This window comes from Miniopterus natalensis, chromosome 15, assembly GCF_054644295.1.
Source record: "Miniopterus natalensis isolate mMinNat1 chromosome 15, mMinNat1.hap1, whole genome shotgun sequence".
In the NCBI taxonomy this organism is placed as follows: Eukaryota; Metazoa; Chordata; class Mammalia; order Chiroptera; family Miniopteridae; genus Miniopterus; species Miniopterus natalensis.
This window is the reverse complement of record NC_142095.1, coordinates 26,866,728-26,884,634: the sequence shown is the minus strand read 5'-3', so window position 1 is coordinate 26,884,634 and position 17,907 is coordinate 26,866,728. Positions and strand designations below refer to the sequence as shown.

The following is a 17,907-nucleotide window of genomic DNA, read 5'->3' as shown; positions in this document are numbered from 1 at the left end:
TTTCTCTTTCTCCTCCCCCTCTCTGATGAGGATTAAAAATAAAAAATAAAAAAATAAAAATAAAAACAATAAAAAAAAGAAATTTAATTTCTTTAGTGGATATATAGATAGTCAGATTTTCTTTTTCTTTTGTGTCAGTTTTGGTAGTTTTTGAAGAATTTGTTTTAAGTTGTTAAATTTATTAGCATTAAGTTTATAATAGCCCCTTAATTTGGTTTTCTATTGCTGGGTAACAGATAACTGAAAACTTAGCAGCTTAAAACAGCATCTGTTTATTAGCTCACATTTCTGTTGGTCAGTAGGCTGGGCATGGTGTGGCTGAGTTTTCTCCTTATTGTCTTTAGAAGGTTGAAATCCAGGTGTTAGTTGGGCTACATTCCTTCCTGAAGGCTCTGGGGAAGAATCTGCTTCCAACATGATTCAAGTTAGTGGCCAAATTCAGTTCCTTGCAATTGTAGGACTGAGGTTCTTGTTTCCTTGCTGGCTGTTGGCTGTGGATTGCTCTCAGTTAATAGAGGCATCTTTCAGGTTCTGGCCATGTGGCTGTCTCTGTTTTTAAATCTAGAAATGGGGTATTTCTCAAGCATTAAGTCCTTCTCATTCTTTGAATCTACTGCCAGGAAGAACCTGATCTTTTTTAAGGATTCATGAGTCAGGCCCCTGAAAGATAATCTCCCTTCCTTAAAGTCAGCTATGTCATTTAGTATAACCTATCACAGGAATGAGATGCAGTATATTCAGTCCCAGAGACTTCTTCACAGGGCACAAGATTCTCTGGAGTCTGTAATGAAAATCCTGGCTGGCACTTGAATGTCTTTCAACCCTGGGAGAGTGCTTAGAATTCTGTAGCATACAGCTTCTTTCCTGGTCAGTCTTTTTCCTACCTTGTGACATTTCATTTTTCTGGTGTGCATCTTTATATTCAGCAGAAGCCTGAACTCAATACTACCTAAATCTAGAAGATGGTGTTAGTGCAGTCGGAGAGCATTCAAGAAGTCCTCTAGTTATAGCTGTTGTGAGAAAGGGGTCTTGAACTCTCAAAGCTCTCCCTATTTTATTCCTTTCTTTTTTGTTTTCTGTTCTTTTCTCTATTTTCATTTGTTCCAGTCTTTAAGATGTCCTGTGGCAACAGTAGCAGTGATGGCTGTGACAGCAGCAACAGCATGGGGACAGGCTTAAAATGCAGAGTTGAACCTTCCTCTTTGATTAGAGGAGTTGTAATCTCCTCATTCATTCTCTCTCTCCCTGTTCTGTTCTTCTGCTGTTTGGCATAGTTGCAGGAAGTGTGGGTGAATAAAGCCTCAGTTTTCTGGCTGAGTGACAAGAAAAGGGGAACCCTAGGCAACTAAAAAATACTTGGATGATTGCAGAGTGGGAGGAGCTTGGGAAAGCAACTCCTTTAAATGCTTAGATGTTTATGCTTATATGTTTATCCCTGAGCTGTTCATTGTGGATCTGAGTCTTAACTACCTACATACTCTGAGAACTGAAGTATGCCTTAAATTACCACCCAGTTCTCAGACTGGTCCCTGTATGATGAACACGTAGGACAGATTCATATACCCCTGCAAAGGATTTGAAAACTGAACTGGTATCGGAACCACAGCTCATTGAAGGCTTGTTGGAACTTGCAGCCTGGACTTAATCATGGTTTCCTGAAAAAACATTAATTTTCTCTGTAGGATGTAAACGAAACCCAGAGTAGTATAACTTGTTTTCAAAATTTAGAAATGAAAAATAAAATAACTAATTTAAAGAACTCACTGAATGGACTCAGTGATGGAATGGTAATGAGAATGGAATGAGTTGGTGAAGTTAAAGATTAATAATCAATAAAAATTTCCAATTTGAACAACAGAGAGAAACATGATAGTGAAGAAAAAAGCTACAAGAGCCTATGACTATCTAACATTTGTGTAATCTCAATCCCAGAAAGAAAAGAAAGAGTACATTTCAGAAAAAATGTTTAAAGAAATTGTTACCGGGAGCTTTCCAAAGTTGCAGAAAAATATAAATGTTATGACGGATTCAAGAAGCTAAGTAAACCCCAAACAGGATAAACTTAGAGAATTCCAAGCCCAAATACATCCCATATATCACACTTATTAGTCATAAATCATAACACCATTGCCTACTTATATGGGTCTCAGCACTCCTAACCTATTAAAATATACATAATCTAAGGAGCAGAATTGTATCTTAATCTTTTATCTTCTTATTTTAGTGCCTAGACTCTAAATAAACATTTGTGCAATGAATTAATAATACATTTTAATATCTTCAGTTAAAGGTAGCACATGATTTTTCCCACAAATGAAAACAAATCTGTCTCTTTACAAAGTGATACACTTCCTGAAACTGAGAATTTCAGCCTACTATTCATGCTACTGACTTTTTTTGGTGGGGAGGTGTCTAATATCTCAAAGCAAATATAGTGGATTTTGGCCATATTGCCAAACAAGAAGGAAATTAAGTGTTGATGTCGGGAAAAAAATTCATATCTTGCCCAACACAGACATTCCTGGTGAGAACAGAAATAGAGTCTGTGTATTTGCTTGGCACATCCTTGCTGTAGCACAGAGGCAAGTCCTTTGCATTATAAAGCCTCCTTCTCTTGCTTTCCATGTGTTCTGGGGTTTGTGAAAAAGTGTCTCTTTGGAAGTTTACTATAGTCAGACAGTAAATTGTGTAACTGTATCAAGCATAATTGTGCTTTAAAATTCCTCACTTTTCAAAGCTTGAAGATGATCCAGACCAAGCATCAGGAAATGGGACAATTTTGACAAAATTTCACATGATAGAAGTTTAGGGAATGGTTTTTCTTACTGCTTTTTCTGAAAACAAACCTTTTAAACATCTGATATGGAAGATTTTAAGTTCTGAAACACTTTTTTTTTCCATTTTATTTTAAATGGAGATTATTTTTTCATCTTCTTAGTTTTTAACCATGTATCAACTTTAATCTTTTAAAGAGATTTAGCAAGCAGATACAATCTTAATGACTTGGTCTTAAGTAAATCACACTTTGACTATTTGATAATGAATGAGATTTCAACAAATTTCTTCAGAATGTGCAGAGTTTCTTTTTTTGTTTATTGTTACCATGCCTAAGTTAGACTCATTCTTTATTGTTATTCTTTTCCAGATCACACCTTTTACTGTTTCTGTTTATAGTTAGTATATGACTTTTCTAGTCATCATACTTGAGATTTTTTGGTGTGCTTTATAGCCAGGTGACCCATAATTTTATTTCATTCCTTATGTCAGAATTTTGCCAGAAGTTGGTTGATAGAATTATAACTAGCATTTTTTGTTTTGTTTTAAAAAATATTAATATTTATTGAATACTACTTATTGTTGTGTAGTGGGCTCTTGCTTGCTTGTATTTCTCTGTTTTTAAGCTCAGCAATTGTAAGTAGCTTGGCTTTATCACAATAATGTTGAAAAATAATTCAGTTTTTAAATTTTTAATTTTTCTGACTATATTGTATTTATAGTTTATATACTAAAGGTGGTTAATTCATAAGTCTTTAAGATCACTGAGAGTGAGAATTGAATATCATTTTTATCCTAAAATTTTTGGTTGGAGTGTCATCCCATACACTGAAAGGTCTCAGGTCCGATTCCCAGTCAGGGCACATACCTAGGTTGTGGGTTTGATTCCCTGTTAGAGTGTGTATGGGAGGCAACCAATCAATGTTTCTCTCTCACACATTGATGTTTATCTCTCTCTTTCCTTTCCTCTCTCTCTAAAGTCAATAAACATATCCTTGGGTGAGGATTAAAAAAATAAATCTTAAAAAAAAATTGAGGATATTTAATGGCCAAAAAAGTCAGGAGCAAGATTCACAGTAGGTATGTATATACAGTAATAAGAATCTGTATAATCTCTTAATGGGGACTACAAATTTTGCTCTCAGCTTGAAATATAGCTAGTGGTCAAAGCAAAGAAAACATGATCAGTAACAATATTCAGAATCTCCTAAGATTAAAATAGACTAGTTATTTATGTGTTTGTAACTCCTCCTATACTGTAAATTGAGAGATGGTTCCTTATCAAGGAGACACAGTGGGTGATAAAGTGAGCACCAACACCATTGACAGCATCATTACAGTAGGTAAAATAATGCTTCACATATTTGTCTCTTACATGTTTCACTGGGTACACTTAAAATGTAATATTGACGGTACAATTCAGAAAAAATCATTCTGTGAGAGACTAAAATAATTCTCTGTGAATACTGTACTCAACTGTGTGATGGCTTATGTTTAATTGAGTGGTAATATTTGGACTTTCCCAAGAAATAAATATATTGTGTGTCTTTTAAGAAATTCTATATATATTTTTACTCAGAACTGGGTTTAGGGTGAGGATTAGGCAGCAGAAACTTTGTTGTGGTCATTTAAAGTCAGTTGTGTAGATGAGAACAAAGTATATATACTTTGATCATCAACTGAGCCTAGAGTAGAATTAAAGTAGTTTTATTACGGACATGAAGTTTCTAAGCGGGAATTGTGTTAATAGATGACAGCACCAGCCCTCCCTCTTTATACACCTTGACATTGGAGATTTGTTTATTGTCAGGTGTGTATGAAATAACCTGCATTTTGGGGGAAGAAAAATACTCTTCAAGCTTCAGCTTCATCCCAACAACCTTGTCCTCTGTCTGCCCCACCTATGACTTTATAATTTAGTAACAACTGTCTGTCTCTAGTTTGCAAGTATTGGATTCTGGTTTTTATATTGGCTGCATAATTTGATCTTCCTTATTACTTGCTTTTCTTATAAATAATAGTGAACTAGTATTTCTTTGTTCAGATGTTGTATAGCTCTAAATAGAATAGATTGACAGGAGGTATCCTTCAGAGCATGTTATTATCTTCAAGTAACAGAAAACCTGAGCACAAAAGTAGATTAAATAGGGCTTTAAAATAATTTTTATAGTTTTATTGAATGGGACGCTCATCTCACAGGATAGTAAATGGCTATGAAAGTTGTCAGAAGTGAAGGAAAGATAAGAAATAGTTCTTGCACTGATGAAAGAATAATACTACCATGTATATATATTATTGATTTCAGAGAGAGGAAGGGAGAGGGAGAGAGAGATAGAAATACCAATGATGAGAGTCATTGATAGGCTGCCTCCTGCACGCCCCCTGCTGGGGACCAAGCAGCAGCCCAGGCATGTGCCCTGACTGGGAATCCAACCGAGATCTCCAGGATCATAGGTTGATGCTTAACTGCTAAGCGACTCCAGCTGGGCTAATTTTACCTTTGCGATTGGTAAGTCATGGTGCTGCTTTTTCCAAAAACATTTGACATGGATGAGAAGCAGGCAATTAGGTTTATCCAGATGAGTGTGACAAAGGGAAAGACAGGCACTTGCAGAGAGTTTTGGGGAGGGTGAAGGCAGACAAAGCTGACAGAAAGAGGGGAAGGTGTTGGTCATTGAAATGGAGGCTTTAATGAGGGCAAGGGAGTTTTCCTGTGTGACCCTGTAGCTGAGGGGAAGGAGAGGAAATACTGTAAAGCTTTTGAGGTCAAGGAACTCAGAGATTAGATGGAGGCATGTGGGCCCTGCCTCAGCACTTAGTGTTTTCCTTTCACTGGGTATTCTTTAGTTCTTGGGAAACAATTACTGACAACTTCTTTGTAAGAAAATTGAAAAAACTATACCACTTTTGCTTATGATTCTCAAGCCTTTGCCTGTAGCCCAGATCTCTCTTCAGTTCTAAACTTCTGTTTTCATACACATTTCTAAAGCCAATTTATAGCTAACATCTTCAATTCATTCTCTTACCCCTTTTACTGTCGAACTATTATGTTTGGTAAAGCAGCTAGAGTTGTCTCTCTCTTATCTATCATATCTGATCAGTTGATCACATACGGTTGATCCTACCTCTACCTTTACCTTCCATTCTTCCTTCTGACTCGCAGAGTTCCAGCCTTTACTGCCTCTCCCTGAATTACAGCAGCAGCCTTCCTTCTGCTCTTGCCTCTATTTTCATACCTTACCTTGTACCCAAGCATTTCTCCCCCTGAAGAAAAAGTGGTCTTTTATCTGTTTAACTTATATTCCTGCTCAGTAGTCTTAAATGACACTGACTTTGCTATTAGCCTCTCCAACCGAAGCACCTTGTGACTTAGTCTGTACTGGGCTGTTTTTGGTTCTTAAGGCATGCCAGGGGAGCTTGTCATTGTTCAGGCATTAGGCACTTCCTTTTTTCTCTACCTGTTGAACTCCTTTTAAGATAATGCTTGGTACAATAGTGGTGGAACCTTTTCCTAACCTCCTGATGAATTTAAACTCTCATCCATTGTGTATTCTTTAACTGATGCTCAATCTTCCTGAGGTATGTTAGGGAGGAAAAAAAAACTTAGAAACCTGGGTTTTGTGTTTGTTCTTCCTACCTGCCATATAATTTTACTGACACCAAATGCCATTTATTGTGCATTTCATGATGTGGCCATTTCTTAATTGCTTAGAAAATAATTGTTTTATGGCTCTTATAGGCAACAAAATTTTTCTTTAGAGAACAAGTATTATGAAAATGAGAAATTGTGTGTCAGTATTCTTTCTCTTATTTCTGTTCTGCCTTAACTGTTAAAAAGACCAATATTGTCACCCTGGCTGGTGTGGTGCTCATTTGGTTGTGCATCATCCTATGTACCAAGAGGTCACCGGGTTGATTTCCTCTTGGGGCACATGCCTGGGTTCTGGGCTCAATCCCTGGTGGAGAGCATGCATGAGGCAGCCCATTGATGTCTGTCTGTCTGTCTCCCTCTCTCTCTCTCTCTCCCCCCATCTCTTTTCCTCTCTCTCTAAAATCAATAAAAACATTTAAAAAAAAAATCCACAATACTAATATTGCTTTGAATATAGCATAAAGGTAGATACAAAGATTTCCTAGAAGTGCTGTTATATAAATCGTTCTTTTTAGTTATTCTTACCATATTTTTTACAAACTAAAAGTGAAAGTTCCCAGACTTTTAATTTAATTTTGGGGAACATAGGAAATATCATTTAAGACAGTTTAGAGACATGGACTTAAAAAGACGGTTGCTTATGTCTATGGCAACTCAATCTTGAAACTGTCTGTTTAAAGATGGAGAAAAGCTTGGTTGTTTTTAAAAAATAATACCAAAAATATAATTTCCATTTTTATCCATACTTTTATTAAATTGAATGAGTTTTGAATTGATTGTGGATATTTGCTGTTATGTCTGTATACCAGCCTGCGAAATCATTTGGTCTGGCCGTGCCAGGGCAACTGCAGGTGGGACTTGAAATTCAGTAAGTTCAATTAAATGTTTTACCAAATATAGCAGGCTAATTTTTAAGTTGATAATTTTGTATGGCTCTCAAATGATATTATAAATATCCAAATGGCCCTTGGCAGAAGAAAGGTTCCCCACCCGTGGTATTATAGGATCTTAAATTTAGATCACCCAGCTATTTTATGTGGTACTTTCTAGAATATTAATTTTTAAATATTTAAGAAATAACATTATAAAATAAAATCCAAGGTCATATTCTTGCTACCCCCTACTTACTATAAACTAGTTTTATTCATATTCTTTTCTTCACATGGTGAAAATGTGAATGTGCTTTTAATGAGTATATATAGTATTTTGTTATTTTCCATTTAAGATTACATCACGGTTCAGCCAGCATAGCTCAGGGGTTGAGCATCGACCTATGATCCAGCAGATCTCAGTTTAATTCCCGGTCAGGGCACATGCTTGGGTTTCGGGCTCGATCCCTGTCAGGGGACGTGGCGTGCGGGAGGCAGCCGAACAATGACTTTTTCATCATTGATGTTTCTCTCTCTCTCCCTCTCCTTTTCTCTCTCTGAAATCAATAAAGATATATTTAAAAAACAGATTATATCACAAATCATTTCCCCTTGTATGTAAGGCATCATGATGTATTGAAAGTAAGAGACTGTTTCTGAGTAGATGCTGGTACCATTCTCATTATGGTAGAGAAAATAGGTGATTATGGTTAGTTAGATTCTGAGAAAGATTTTGTTTGAGTTTGTTATGGAAAAGATTTGCATAAGTTTATAGCCTGCTTGGGGCTGGGGAGGTGGATTTTTTTCCAGTGCAGAGAAGCAAAGGAGCAAGGTCTAACTAAGTACTTGGGAAGTTGGAGCAAGATAGAACAGTCACTTTCCTGTGAAGTTGAAGGGAATCAGCTGTATTTAAATAAATATTCCTGGTAGCATGAGAGTTTACTGCAAATGTTTTTAGTAATCCTTTGTAACCTCTATTACTTTAACCCTTACTGTGTTATATACAATAATCTACATTTGAAGTAAGTAATTTTCTTCTTAAGGTTTAAAGAAACTTTTTAAGGAAAATTTTGAACATACACAAAAATAGAGAATAGTATAATCAACTTCCATGAACCCATCACCCAGCTTCATTGGTTATTCATAGCTTCTTAACAGTTTTTCTTTTTAATTTGCTTTTTATTGTTTTAAAAATATTTGACCATATAATCCATTTGTGTTTATTTTGCAGGAGTTAGATTAATGAATAGTATTTATTAAAGTAAGCCATTCTTTCCTTGTTACATTATGAAGTGTATAGTCTACTAACCTATAGTTTTATTTATCCAAATATAGTATAGTTTTAGTTATTTTAATAGGTTTTAAACTCATAATTGTAATCTATTATAAATATTTATAAGAATTTTTAAAATCGATGTTATCAATATTCAAAATTTTATGTCACTATTTAAAATAACGTTCTAACATCTATAGATAAAGTAGATATTATTGGGTATTTATCTTCTCAAAATTAGGATAGTAACTTTTTTAACAAGTCAAAATTTTTATTGATAAGCTCTTTTTTATTCAGGAAAGATAAACCTAAATAAATCCACGTAGGTATTCATTTATTCAGTAAATATTTGACTACTACTGTGTGCTATGTCTCATATGAATAATTGATATAAAAACATTTGACTTTAATGTATTTCATTGAGTCAGTCTCTGTTTTAGTACTGTGGTTAGATCTACTTTTACCACTTACTCACCTTTAAATTGAAGATGAATAGATCATATCTTTTTTTAAAAAAAAATGTAGATGACTGAGTAAAATTTTCTGGACATTTTACATATGTCCGGCATGGCTTTGGACCTGAGTCTTTGGAAAAAACAAAAGACAGTGGTGTGTAGGATAATCATAAATATGGATATACTGTCTTTAGTTGGCTACTTATAATGACCAATTTATAAATGATTTAGAAATAGAAAGAGACTTTGGAGACATTTTATCCATCTCTTCCTTCCCAGCTGTACAGAAGAGTAAGACAAGGCCCCAAGTAAATGAAGTCAGTGAAAGTAAGCATATGATAGTAGCTTTTATGCCTATGGTCTTGGTTTCCTCAGATCTATTTGTACCACTGAGGCCTCTGGTATTTTTTAGCTGATTTACTTAGTAAGTGAAAAATAGGTTAAACAGTTTAGTTAATAATATGCTGATTAATTACAGTCGAATGCTTCTGTGGACAAATAGTCGAGTTCTCTGGAGTTGATGTTCTTCTTCTTCCAGTATATGTTTCTTCATTCTCCAAAATTAGAGGTGCGTCAGTGGTGCAGTATTCATGATTCTGTATTTGTTTTTGTCTCCCTCATTACAGGTTCATGTCAGGGCTGGCCTTTTTCATGGTACTGAACTCCTGTGTAAAACCATCGTAAGCTCAGAGATATCAGGGAAAAGTGATCATATTTGGAATGAACCACTGGAATTTGATATTAATACTTGTGACCTGCCACGAATGGCTAGATTATGTTTTGCTGTTTATGCAGTTTTGGATAAAGTAAAAACAAAGAAATCAACTAAAACGATTAATGCCTCTAAATATCAGACTATCAGGAAATCCGGGAAAGTGGTAATTATATACTAACTTCTGAAAATTTTTAAAAATACAGTAACTTAATGGAATATTATAATGAAATCATTTTAAGACCCTTTAACATAATTGAGTAATATAAATATATGTGAAATTATATAACTTTGGTGCCTAAGAACCAACTTTAAAAAGACAATAAATCTCCCTTTTTATGTCCTGCTCACACATTTTTCTTTTGGCAAATTTATTTTAGTAAATGTCATACTATAAGTGCTCTATTATAAATGTTATACTTTTTAGGAGATACAGAAGAAAAAGAATAAAGAAATTTTAAAGATTTCAAGTCCACAGTCTCTTAACTGAAATTTCAGGTGTCACATATGTTTGAAAATTCAGAATTTTGTGCGTTTTTTAGGAAGATCATAGATTGTCATGCTCACTCAATTCACGGCGGTGTGGGACTCAAATCTGTAATCAAACACATCAGTATCTAGAAGTAAAATATATGAACATAAACTTTAAATGAGATAAATGAAGACTATTAATTTCATGTTATTTCTGGTCTTTTTTTTTTTACTGTCAAATGAGTTATGAACAAACCTTTAGTTATGAGTTTCTTTCATTTTGAAATTGTGGATAAAGGATGGTGCATTTTTTTTCTCATATTCTCTTCCACTTAATATTTTTAGTTAAGTCTTTTTCATTTTTCTTCTTTATGAAAAGTTTTTTGGTTTTTTTTTGAGAGATGGGGACATTGACTTTTGTACCTTAAAAAAACTTGATTACTACATTTATTTACATGAATTTGTATCCTGTTCTTTACATCAATGTAAATATTTTATCTGGTTATTATATTTTTTTCAAAATAAATTTTCATGAAAAAGTCACAGAGAGTTATTTTCCTAGTGTTTTTTCCCTCATTGATACAGAGTTTTTTTACCAAAAGCATTTGAGTATTAATTAGTTTTTTTGATACACTGACCTAGTTAATTAGTCTAAGTGTCTACGTAAAAGTCGTATCAGCTTGGTGCTTCCTTTTTAGAAATACAAATAAAGTTTATGATACCTAGGAACATTGCCTTCTCCTAGTTATATATGCTGAAACCTCTTAAAACACACAACCTGACAATATATCACAAATATTGTCTTGAATCATTAAAAGTTCCTCCTCATTTTGATAGCTCTACAACAAACATTTCATTTTTGGATATACTACTTTATTGTGAAACTTTAATTGGCTTTTAGGGTTTTCTTCAACCATTGTAAAGATGTTGAGCATTTTACTACATGTATCTTGGATTTTTATTTTGGATGGTTTTTTTTTTTAATCATCTAGAACTCTAGAAATTCCTAGACCTAAGGATTATTAGAACAAACGGCATGCACATGTTTACATCTTAAAATTCACTCTTAGCATATTTATGCAATGGTATCTTTTTCAACAGCATTATCCTGTAGCATGGGTAAATACGATGGTTTTTGACTTCAAAGGACAATTGAGATCTGGAGACATAATATTGCACAGCTGGTCTTCATTTCCTGGTAAGATTTACTTTGTAATTCTTAGTGTTAAAGAATAACTTTTGGCACATGGACTAGTTAATGTTTCTTTATGACTCACTATTCTTTCAGTTTAGTAAATAAACCATCATTTTGTATCTTTATTGATGTATTTTAAAACAAATTTCCATAGATTATTTTAATATATTCAAAAGTGATTTATATATGCATATATTATTATTTCAATGAATGTGTTCTTGTTCTAAACATTTTATATTTATAGGTATTTGAGAAATTCTCCTACGGAATAATATCTTTTATAACATTATCTCTTCTTTATTGCTCCTAGTTGTACTAAATTTCTATAGTAGTAGAAGGAATATTCACTAATATGGGAAGAGTGGTAAAGACACTTATTTGTCAGTTGGCTTTAGCCTGAAATTTGAGCTAAGAAGAGCACCTTATATATGCATATATTTTTCAAATACAGTGTAAAGTACCCCTATAAGGCTGATGGTTTTATCTCCATTTTACAGATGAGGAAAGTGAACCTCTGTCAATCTTACATAATTGGTTCAAACCTAGTATTTGTACAAAAGACTGCTCGATTCTTTCCATTACTCTATACTGCTTTCCCAAATATTGGAAATTTTTAATGTAAAACTTGCACTATAATAGTGAGGGGCTTTTCTGTCTTCATAGATACTTAGTAAAATTTTGAACTAACTTGCATTTTAAAATTATTTTGTGAGTGACAAACATTTGAAAAATGTTCATATATTAGTAGTCGCTACTGGATAAGTTGTTTTTGGACACACATGCACACACACTCACAGTTGTTTTGGACATAAATTATAATTAGTTATTTATGTATACGTTTATAAATTTCTCATATTGTAATATTTTATTTATGTGCATATTCTGTTACTCCTTTCTTGCATCTACTTCCAATAATTTTCACTAATCACATTAATCCCCAAATATAGGAGAGTAGTGTGCGTGTACACATTTCTTAGGGAGAACTATAATTTCATAATTACAGTAAAAATTATGCATTTAAGCAATATACTTTTTATTTTGGAAAATCTTAATTTAAACTCACACGTGTTCTCCAGAATCTTCAAGCAACTGGACTGGTATTTTTAGAAAATTTTTGGCGGTATTAACTAGGCATACCCTGAACTTAACTTTATTTCTAACAAAATATAAAATGAAAAATAACAAATGAACACATTTGCTCTGCATGTATCAGCTCTAGAATTGTCACGTTTACCCCAGTAGGAGCAAGCCAAAAATGAACTACAAATAAACTATTATCTAGAATTCCTTTTCCATCATCAAAATGTATATAATCACACTTATTGTTTGCTTTTGTGTCTTTCCAAAATTTTTCATGTATATACCAGGAAATAATAAAGTAGATTTCTGGTTTTTCCCCTGTGTGTAGTGTTCTGCTCTTTGCCCTTTTAACTTTTCTCTCTACAAAAGAGTGCTGCTGCTACTTCTTAAAGCAGTTATCTTTTGATAGTTTTCACAGTTATAATGAATAACCTTGCTTATGTGCTGGTATATATCTAAGGTAAATTCCCAGAGGTGGGTTTATTGAGTCAAAGAATAAATACATATATAATGTTGAAAGATAATCTCAAATTGTTCTCTAAGAGATTTAACAGTTTATATTCTCCATTTGTAATATATTAGAGTGCCTTTTTTTGTGATCACTTTTAAGCAAGGTTACCTCTATAAATTTGGGGCTGGTAAGAATACTAAAACGCTACATTTGACTTTAGATAGGTAGCACAAATAACTATAATGCTACAGGTTAGCAAATATAGGATCATTATTTGCTGAGAAGGTAGCTTTAGGTGTATAAATTATGAGAATTGCTTCAGTCCAGTGAACATGGAATCTGTGAGATAAGAGAGTATTTAAAAAGATGAGCAAAGAATTAAGTAGCTGAAACTTGTAAACTAAAAAAAATACTTTTAGCCCGGGTGGGCATGGCTCAGTGGTTGAGCGTCAACCTAGGATCCAGGCCATTGGGGTTGGATTCCCCGTCAGGGCACATGCCCCGGTTGTGGGCTCGATCCCCAGTTGGGGGCGTGCAGGAGGCAGCTGATCAATGACTCATCATTGATGTTTCTATCTCTCTCTCCTTTCCTCTCTCTGAAATCAATAAAGATATATTTAAAAAAAAAAAATTAGCTTTGGGAGATAATTCTGATTGTACATACTGTCTGGACATTAGGCTTAGACAGACTTTTCTCAGGATGTACAGGGAGAATAACTTATAAATTAGTATAAGAAAAGAGAAATTCATTTAGAGAGAGGAGGCTAAGCTCTATTCTCTCATCTTGAATTTCATGTCTCTTCAACATTTTACTTATCTATGAAATGAGAAAGTTATATGAACTTCAGAGCTTTATGACAACACTGAAATTCTAAGATTCCCCGGGCACAATTCCGTGCATGGACTATGTTTAGAGTGGTAGAGAAGAGGAAGGAGTTGGTAAGGTTAAAGGAGTACCACTTGGAGTGTTACAGAAACTACCAGAGAAGGTGTTTAACTGTATCAGTAGTTATAGGATAATAAAGGAACATGAAGTTTGTCAAAAGGAATGTCATTGATAACTTTGAAAATAACACTTTGAGTACTGTAATGACCATGGAAATCAGATTACATGTGATTAAGAAATCTATAGTGATGAAATAATTATTCTTATGGGCCCCTAATTTTGATGGAGGGAGAGCAGTTTTAATTAAGTTTTTGTTTTCCAAAATTGAGAATACTTACCAAATTGAAGAAAGGGGCGAGGTAGCAAATAATTTTTGTTAATTTTCTCATTTTAAAAATATATATAAACTCAGATTCAAATTTTGTGCCAATCATTAACAGAAAATTAAAGGCTTACTGATAAAATTGTCTGCCAAACTTCCTTAGATAACACATGTTTAAAATCATTTCCATGGTTGAAATCTAGTCAAGTTTTATTTTACTTTCAAAAATATATTTTAAGAATCAAAATTATTTGCATGTTTTAGATGAACTTGAAGAAATGCTGAATCCAATGGGAACTGTTCAAACAAATCCATATACTGAAAATGCAACGGCTTTATATATCAAATTCCCAGAGAATAAAAAACAACCATATTATTACCCTCCCTTTGATAAGGTAAGATAATTGTTTAAAGGGCCAGTATGCATGAAATAATTGAATTAATTGTTCCTGGCTCTGTATGTTTATAGTTTAAACTGTATATATCTATTTCTATTTCTGTTTTAAAACTTCACATAAATTAACAGCTTGGTTCATTGTAAAGACCACTGAGCAGGGAGTCAACTCTACTTAGTTCTGGTTTTGCCACTGAACAAGTGAGATACCATTATCTTTGGAGTCCAGGTTCCTCATTTATAAAATGAGGAAATCATAATTGTTCTCAGAGGATTTTTTTCGCTCTCAAAGGGCTATAAATGCAGTTAGGTGTAATTCTGAACATGTGAAATGCACAGTGAAACATGCCAGCATGTTGGTTCAGATTAAAGACATAATCACTGCTGTGTTATTGTTGGTATTCAAAGAAAAGATGATTTATGTTGAATATTACTATTAGTAGGATTTTCTAAGGTACTATTATTTTTGTAGAATCTATAGCAAGAATTTCCATTTTTAACCACATTTCCTTGGTGAAGCTGAAGGGGCTTAAAATAGGGCTGTGATGATTTACATGCTAAGAGAGCTAAGTAAGCTGTCATGTTTTATCTTCAGGTTTGGCATCTTTGTTTCAGGTATGATTGATGCTGATTTTTACGATGAAATCTTTGAGCAAATTCTCAAACAGTAATGTTTTATTTCTTTAATCATTTGAGAACCAGTTACCTTTAAAAATTGATGTTATACTAAATAGTATTTAAATTAATATGCCTATAAACTTAATTGTGTTTTAATGTTCAACACTACCAGACCTATAGAGAGTAAATTTTAAAAGTAGTATGTAAATTAAATTCATATAACTTGATGTTTCTTCCTTTACTTTCATTTTAATTGAATTTTATCCACCGAAGAACTAACTTTTCATTTCAGATTCTTGTACAATGTTTTTCTGATCAATAATATTTTGTGATTATTATAGTAGAAATCCCAAATATGTCAAGATCCCTATAACTTATGTACATTGAGTAAAAAAAAGGGTACATTTTGATTCATCCATTACATTTATACCATGGCTTTATTCCTTAGAATAGGAATAGAATAGTTGTCCTAGCTTTACCTATTTTTATGTTCGCTTATGGTGTGTTCGACAGTTATAATTCTTTTTGGAATCAGATGAGATGCTTTTTGAAGCATTTTTACAAATATAACATCCTATGCAAATATAAATGTTTTAAATCTAATATTGAGAAGTCTAGTTTTTAAAAAATGTTTTATTTCAACATTGCTTAAGTCATCTCTAACCGGTCACTAAACTTTCCTTTGCCTTTCAAGATTAACTTGGAATGGAGATTTTAGCCTTGAAATATGTCTAAATATATTTATACTTACTGGGTTTCTTTTAATAGTACAATTTTTATATGATCACTGTAAACACCAAATCAAATAATATAAATATAAAAAGTGAAAGTTCCCTGTATTCTTTTTCATGTTTTTTTTTTCTATAATCACTTGCATACATTTTGCTTTTCAAATCAATTTCTTATTGATTAATTTTAGTAACCATAATCTAATTTTATCATTATAAAACAACCCTATGAAATAGGATGGGAATAACCATTACATTTTACACATGAGGATACAGACAAATTATTAGTTTAAGATTACCCAACTCAGATACAGATTTTCAGATTCTTTACCACTGATGTTCTTCCTGGACCTGTGGGTTCCATATTTTCAAGAATTAGAGCCCTTTTGAATGTAATGCTTTGAAAAATATTTTTAGGCTCTCATTTGACATTACTTTACACTTTTGATATCTGTTAATTCAGAAAAAATCATGATGACAAATGACAAATATTCTATCTTTAAAAACTCTCACATACCTTTTTATTTTCGTAATCAGAAGACATTAACCTACATTAAAAAATTTTTTTCTACATCGTATGCAAGCCACTGCTCATTTTATCAACAGACAATCCTAGTGCACCCTAGGAGTCACAGTCCCTTATAGTAATGCCAGTGGTTCCCAGCTATCGGGAGTTTGATGATTGTGAATCACTGCATAATACTATTTTGCGTTTAAAATTCATGTTTCATTATGAAGCATAGAAATGCCAGACTATATGTAGTCTAAGTACAAGTGTAGTCATTTATGTTTAAAATTTTACAAATACAAGAGCCAAAATTGATTTTTAAAATCTTTTTAAACAGATTATCGAAAAGGCAGCTGAGATTGCAAGCAGCGATAGTGCTAATGTATCAGTAAGTATCAAGGTTTTAAAATGACCCTTTCTTATTATAAAGTTGTGCTCATTATTAGCTGCCTTCATCTCATTTATAGCGGTGAGCTTACAGAGGACCTTACTCATATGCAAGAACAATCTGTAAGTGTGCGTATTTACATACCAAAGTTTTGTTAAATGGCAGCTGTCTGTAGGTGGTCTATGTTCAGTGGTACATCCTTTACTGAGATAAACATGAGTTCAGCAGCTAGTTTATAAGGGATACTATAACATCTCATAAATTAACAATACTGTCTTTGTGAATATTATTCAGTTGAATGAGGAGGCTGTAATTTTCTTTTTGAAAAAATATATTTTTATTGATTTTAGAGAGAGAAAGGGAGAGGACGAGAGAGAAACATTGATTGGTTGCCTCCCACATGCACCCGGACCCAGGCCCCAACCTGAAACCTGGGCATGTGCCCTGACTGGGAATCAAATCAGCAACCTTTCGGCAACCAACTGAGCCACACTGGCCAGGGCAGGAGACTGTAATTTTCTTTTTTCCCCTCTCATGTAACAGAGCAGATATAATCAGAGCAGGCTTCACAGTGCTGGGAAGGCTTCTTCCATCTTGGTGTGCTGCGATGTTTTACATGTAGTTCCTATCTCATGGTTTAATATTGGTGCTTGAGTTCCCTACAGCAAGAACAGGAAAAGCAAGACTAGAGGCCACACTCATTCTTTTTGAGAATATCATTGACATGATTTCTGCTTACGTCTCATTAGCCAGTACTTAGCCACATGGCCACCCTTAACTACAGGTGAGGCTGGGAAATGTAGTCTTTAACTGGGCAGTCATGTGTTTGGCTAAAAGTAAGAGATTCTGCTTACTAAAGGAGAATGGGAGAATGCATATTGAGGGAAAAGAGCAAACTCTGTCACACAAACCATTCCCCTTTTTTTCTGCCCAAAGACTACAAAAGAGATTACTTTGTTTACTTAGCAGCTCATAATATATATAATATTTCTACCATTTGTACTTTTTAATTTAAATTCTTTTTTTAGTTCAGTGCTTTGCTGAGTTCTAATCTGATGTTCTCTTTTCATGTCAATAACTTTTAAGTGTAAAGCCATTTTGTGTAGATTGGTAACTATATAGAGGCCAGC

The 17,907-nt window shown here is 33.5% G+C and overlaps 1 protein-coding gene across 5 annotated transcripts in view; it reads left to right on the top strand.

Annotated features, from left to right (window-relative positions):
- The window catches only part of PIK3CB (phosphatidylinositol-4,5-bisphosphate 3-kinase catalytic subunit beta), a 144,730-nt gene that overhangs the window by 82,621 nt on the left and 44,202 nt on the right, over positions 1-17,907 (top strand). For all 5 annotated transcript variants that reach the window (XM_087824959.1, XM_087824958.1, XM_087824957.1 and 2 more), the window contains 4 exons: positions 9,651-9,902; positions 11,309-11,405; positions 14,406-14,536; positions 16,727-16,777. In XM_087824959.1, coding sequence (XP_087681085.1) covers positions 9,651-9,902; positions 11,309-11,405; positions 14,406-14,536; positions 16,727-16,777 — 531 coding nt within the window. The remainder of the gene's footprint in view (positions 1-9,650; positions 9,903-11,308; positions 11,406-14,405; positions 14,537-16,726; positions 16,778-17,907) is intronic.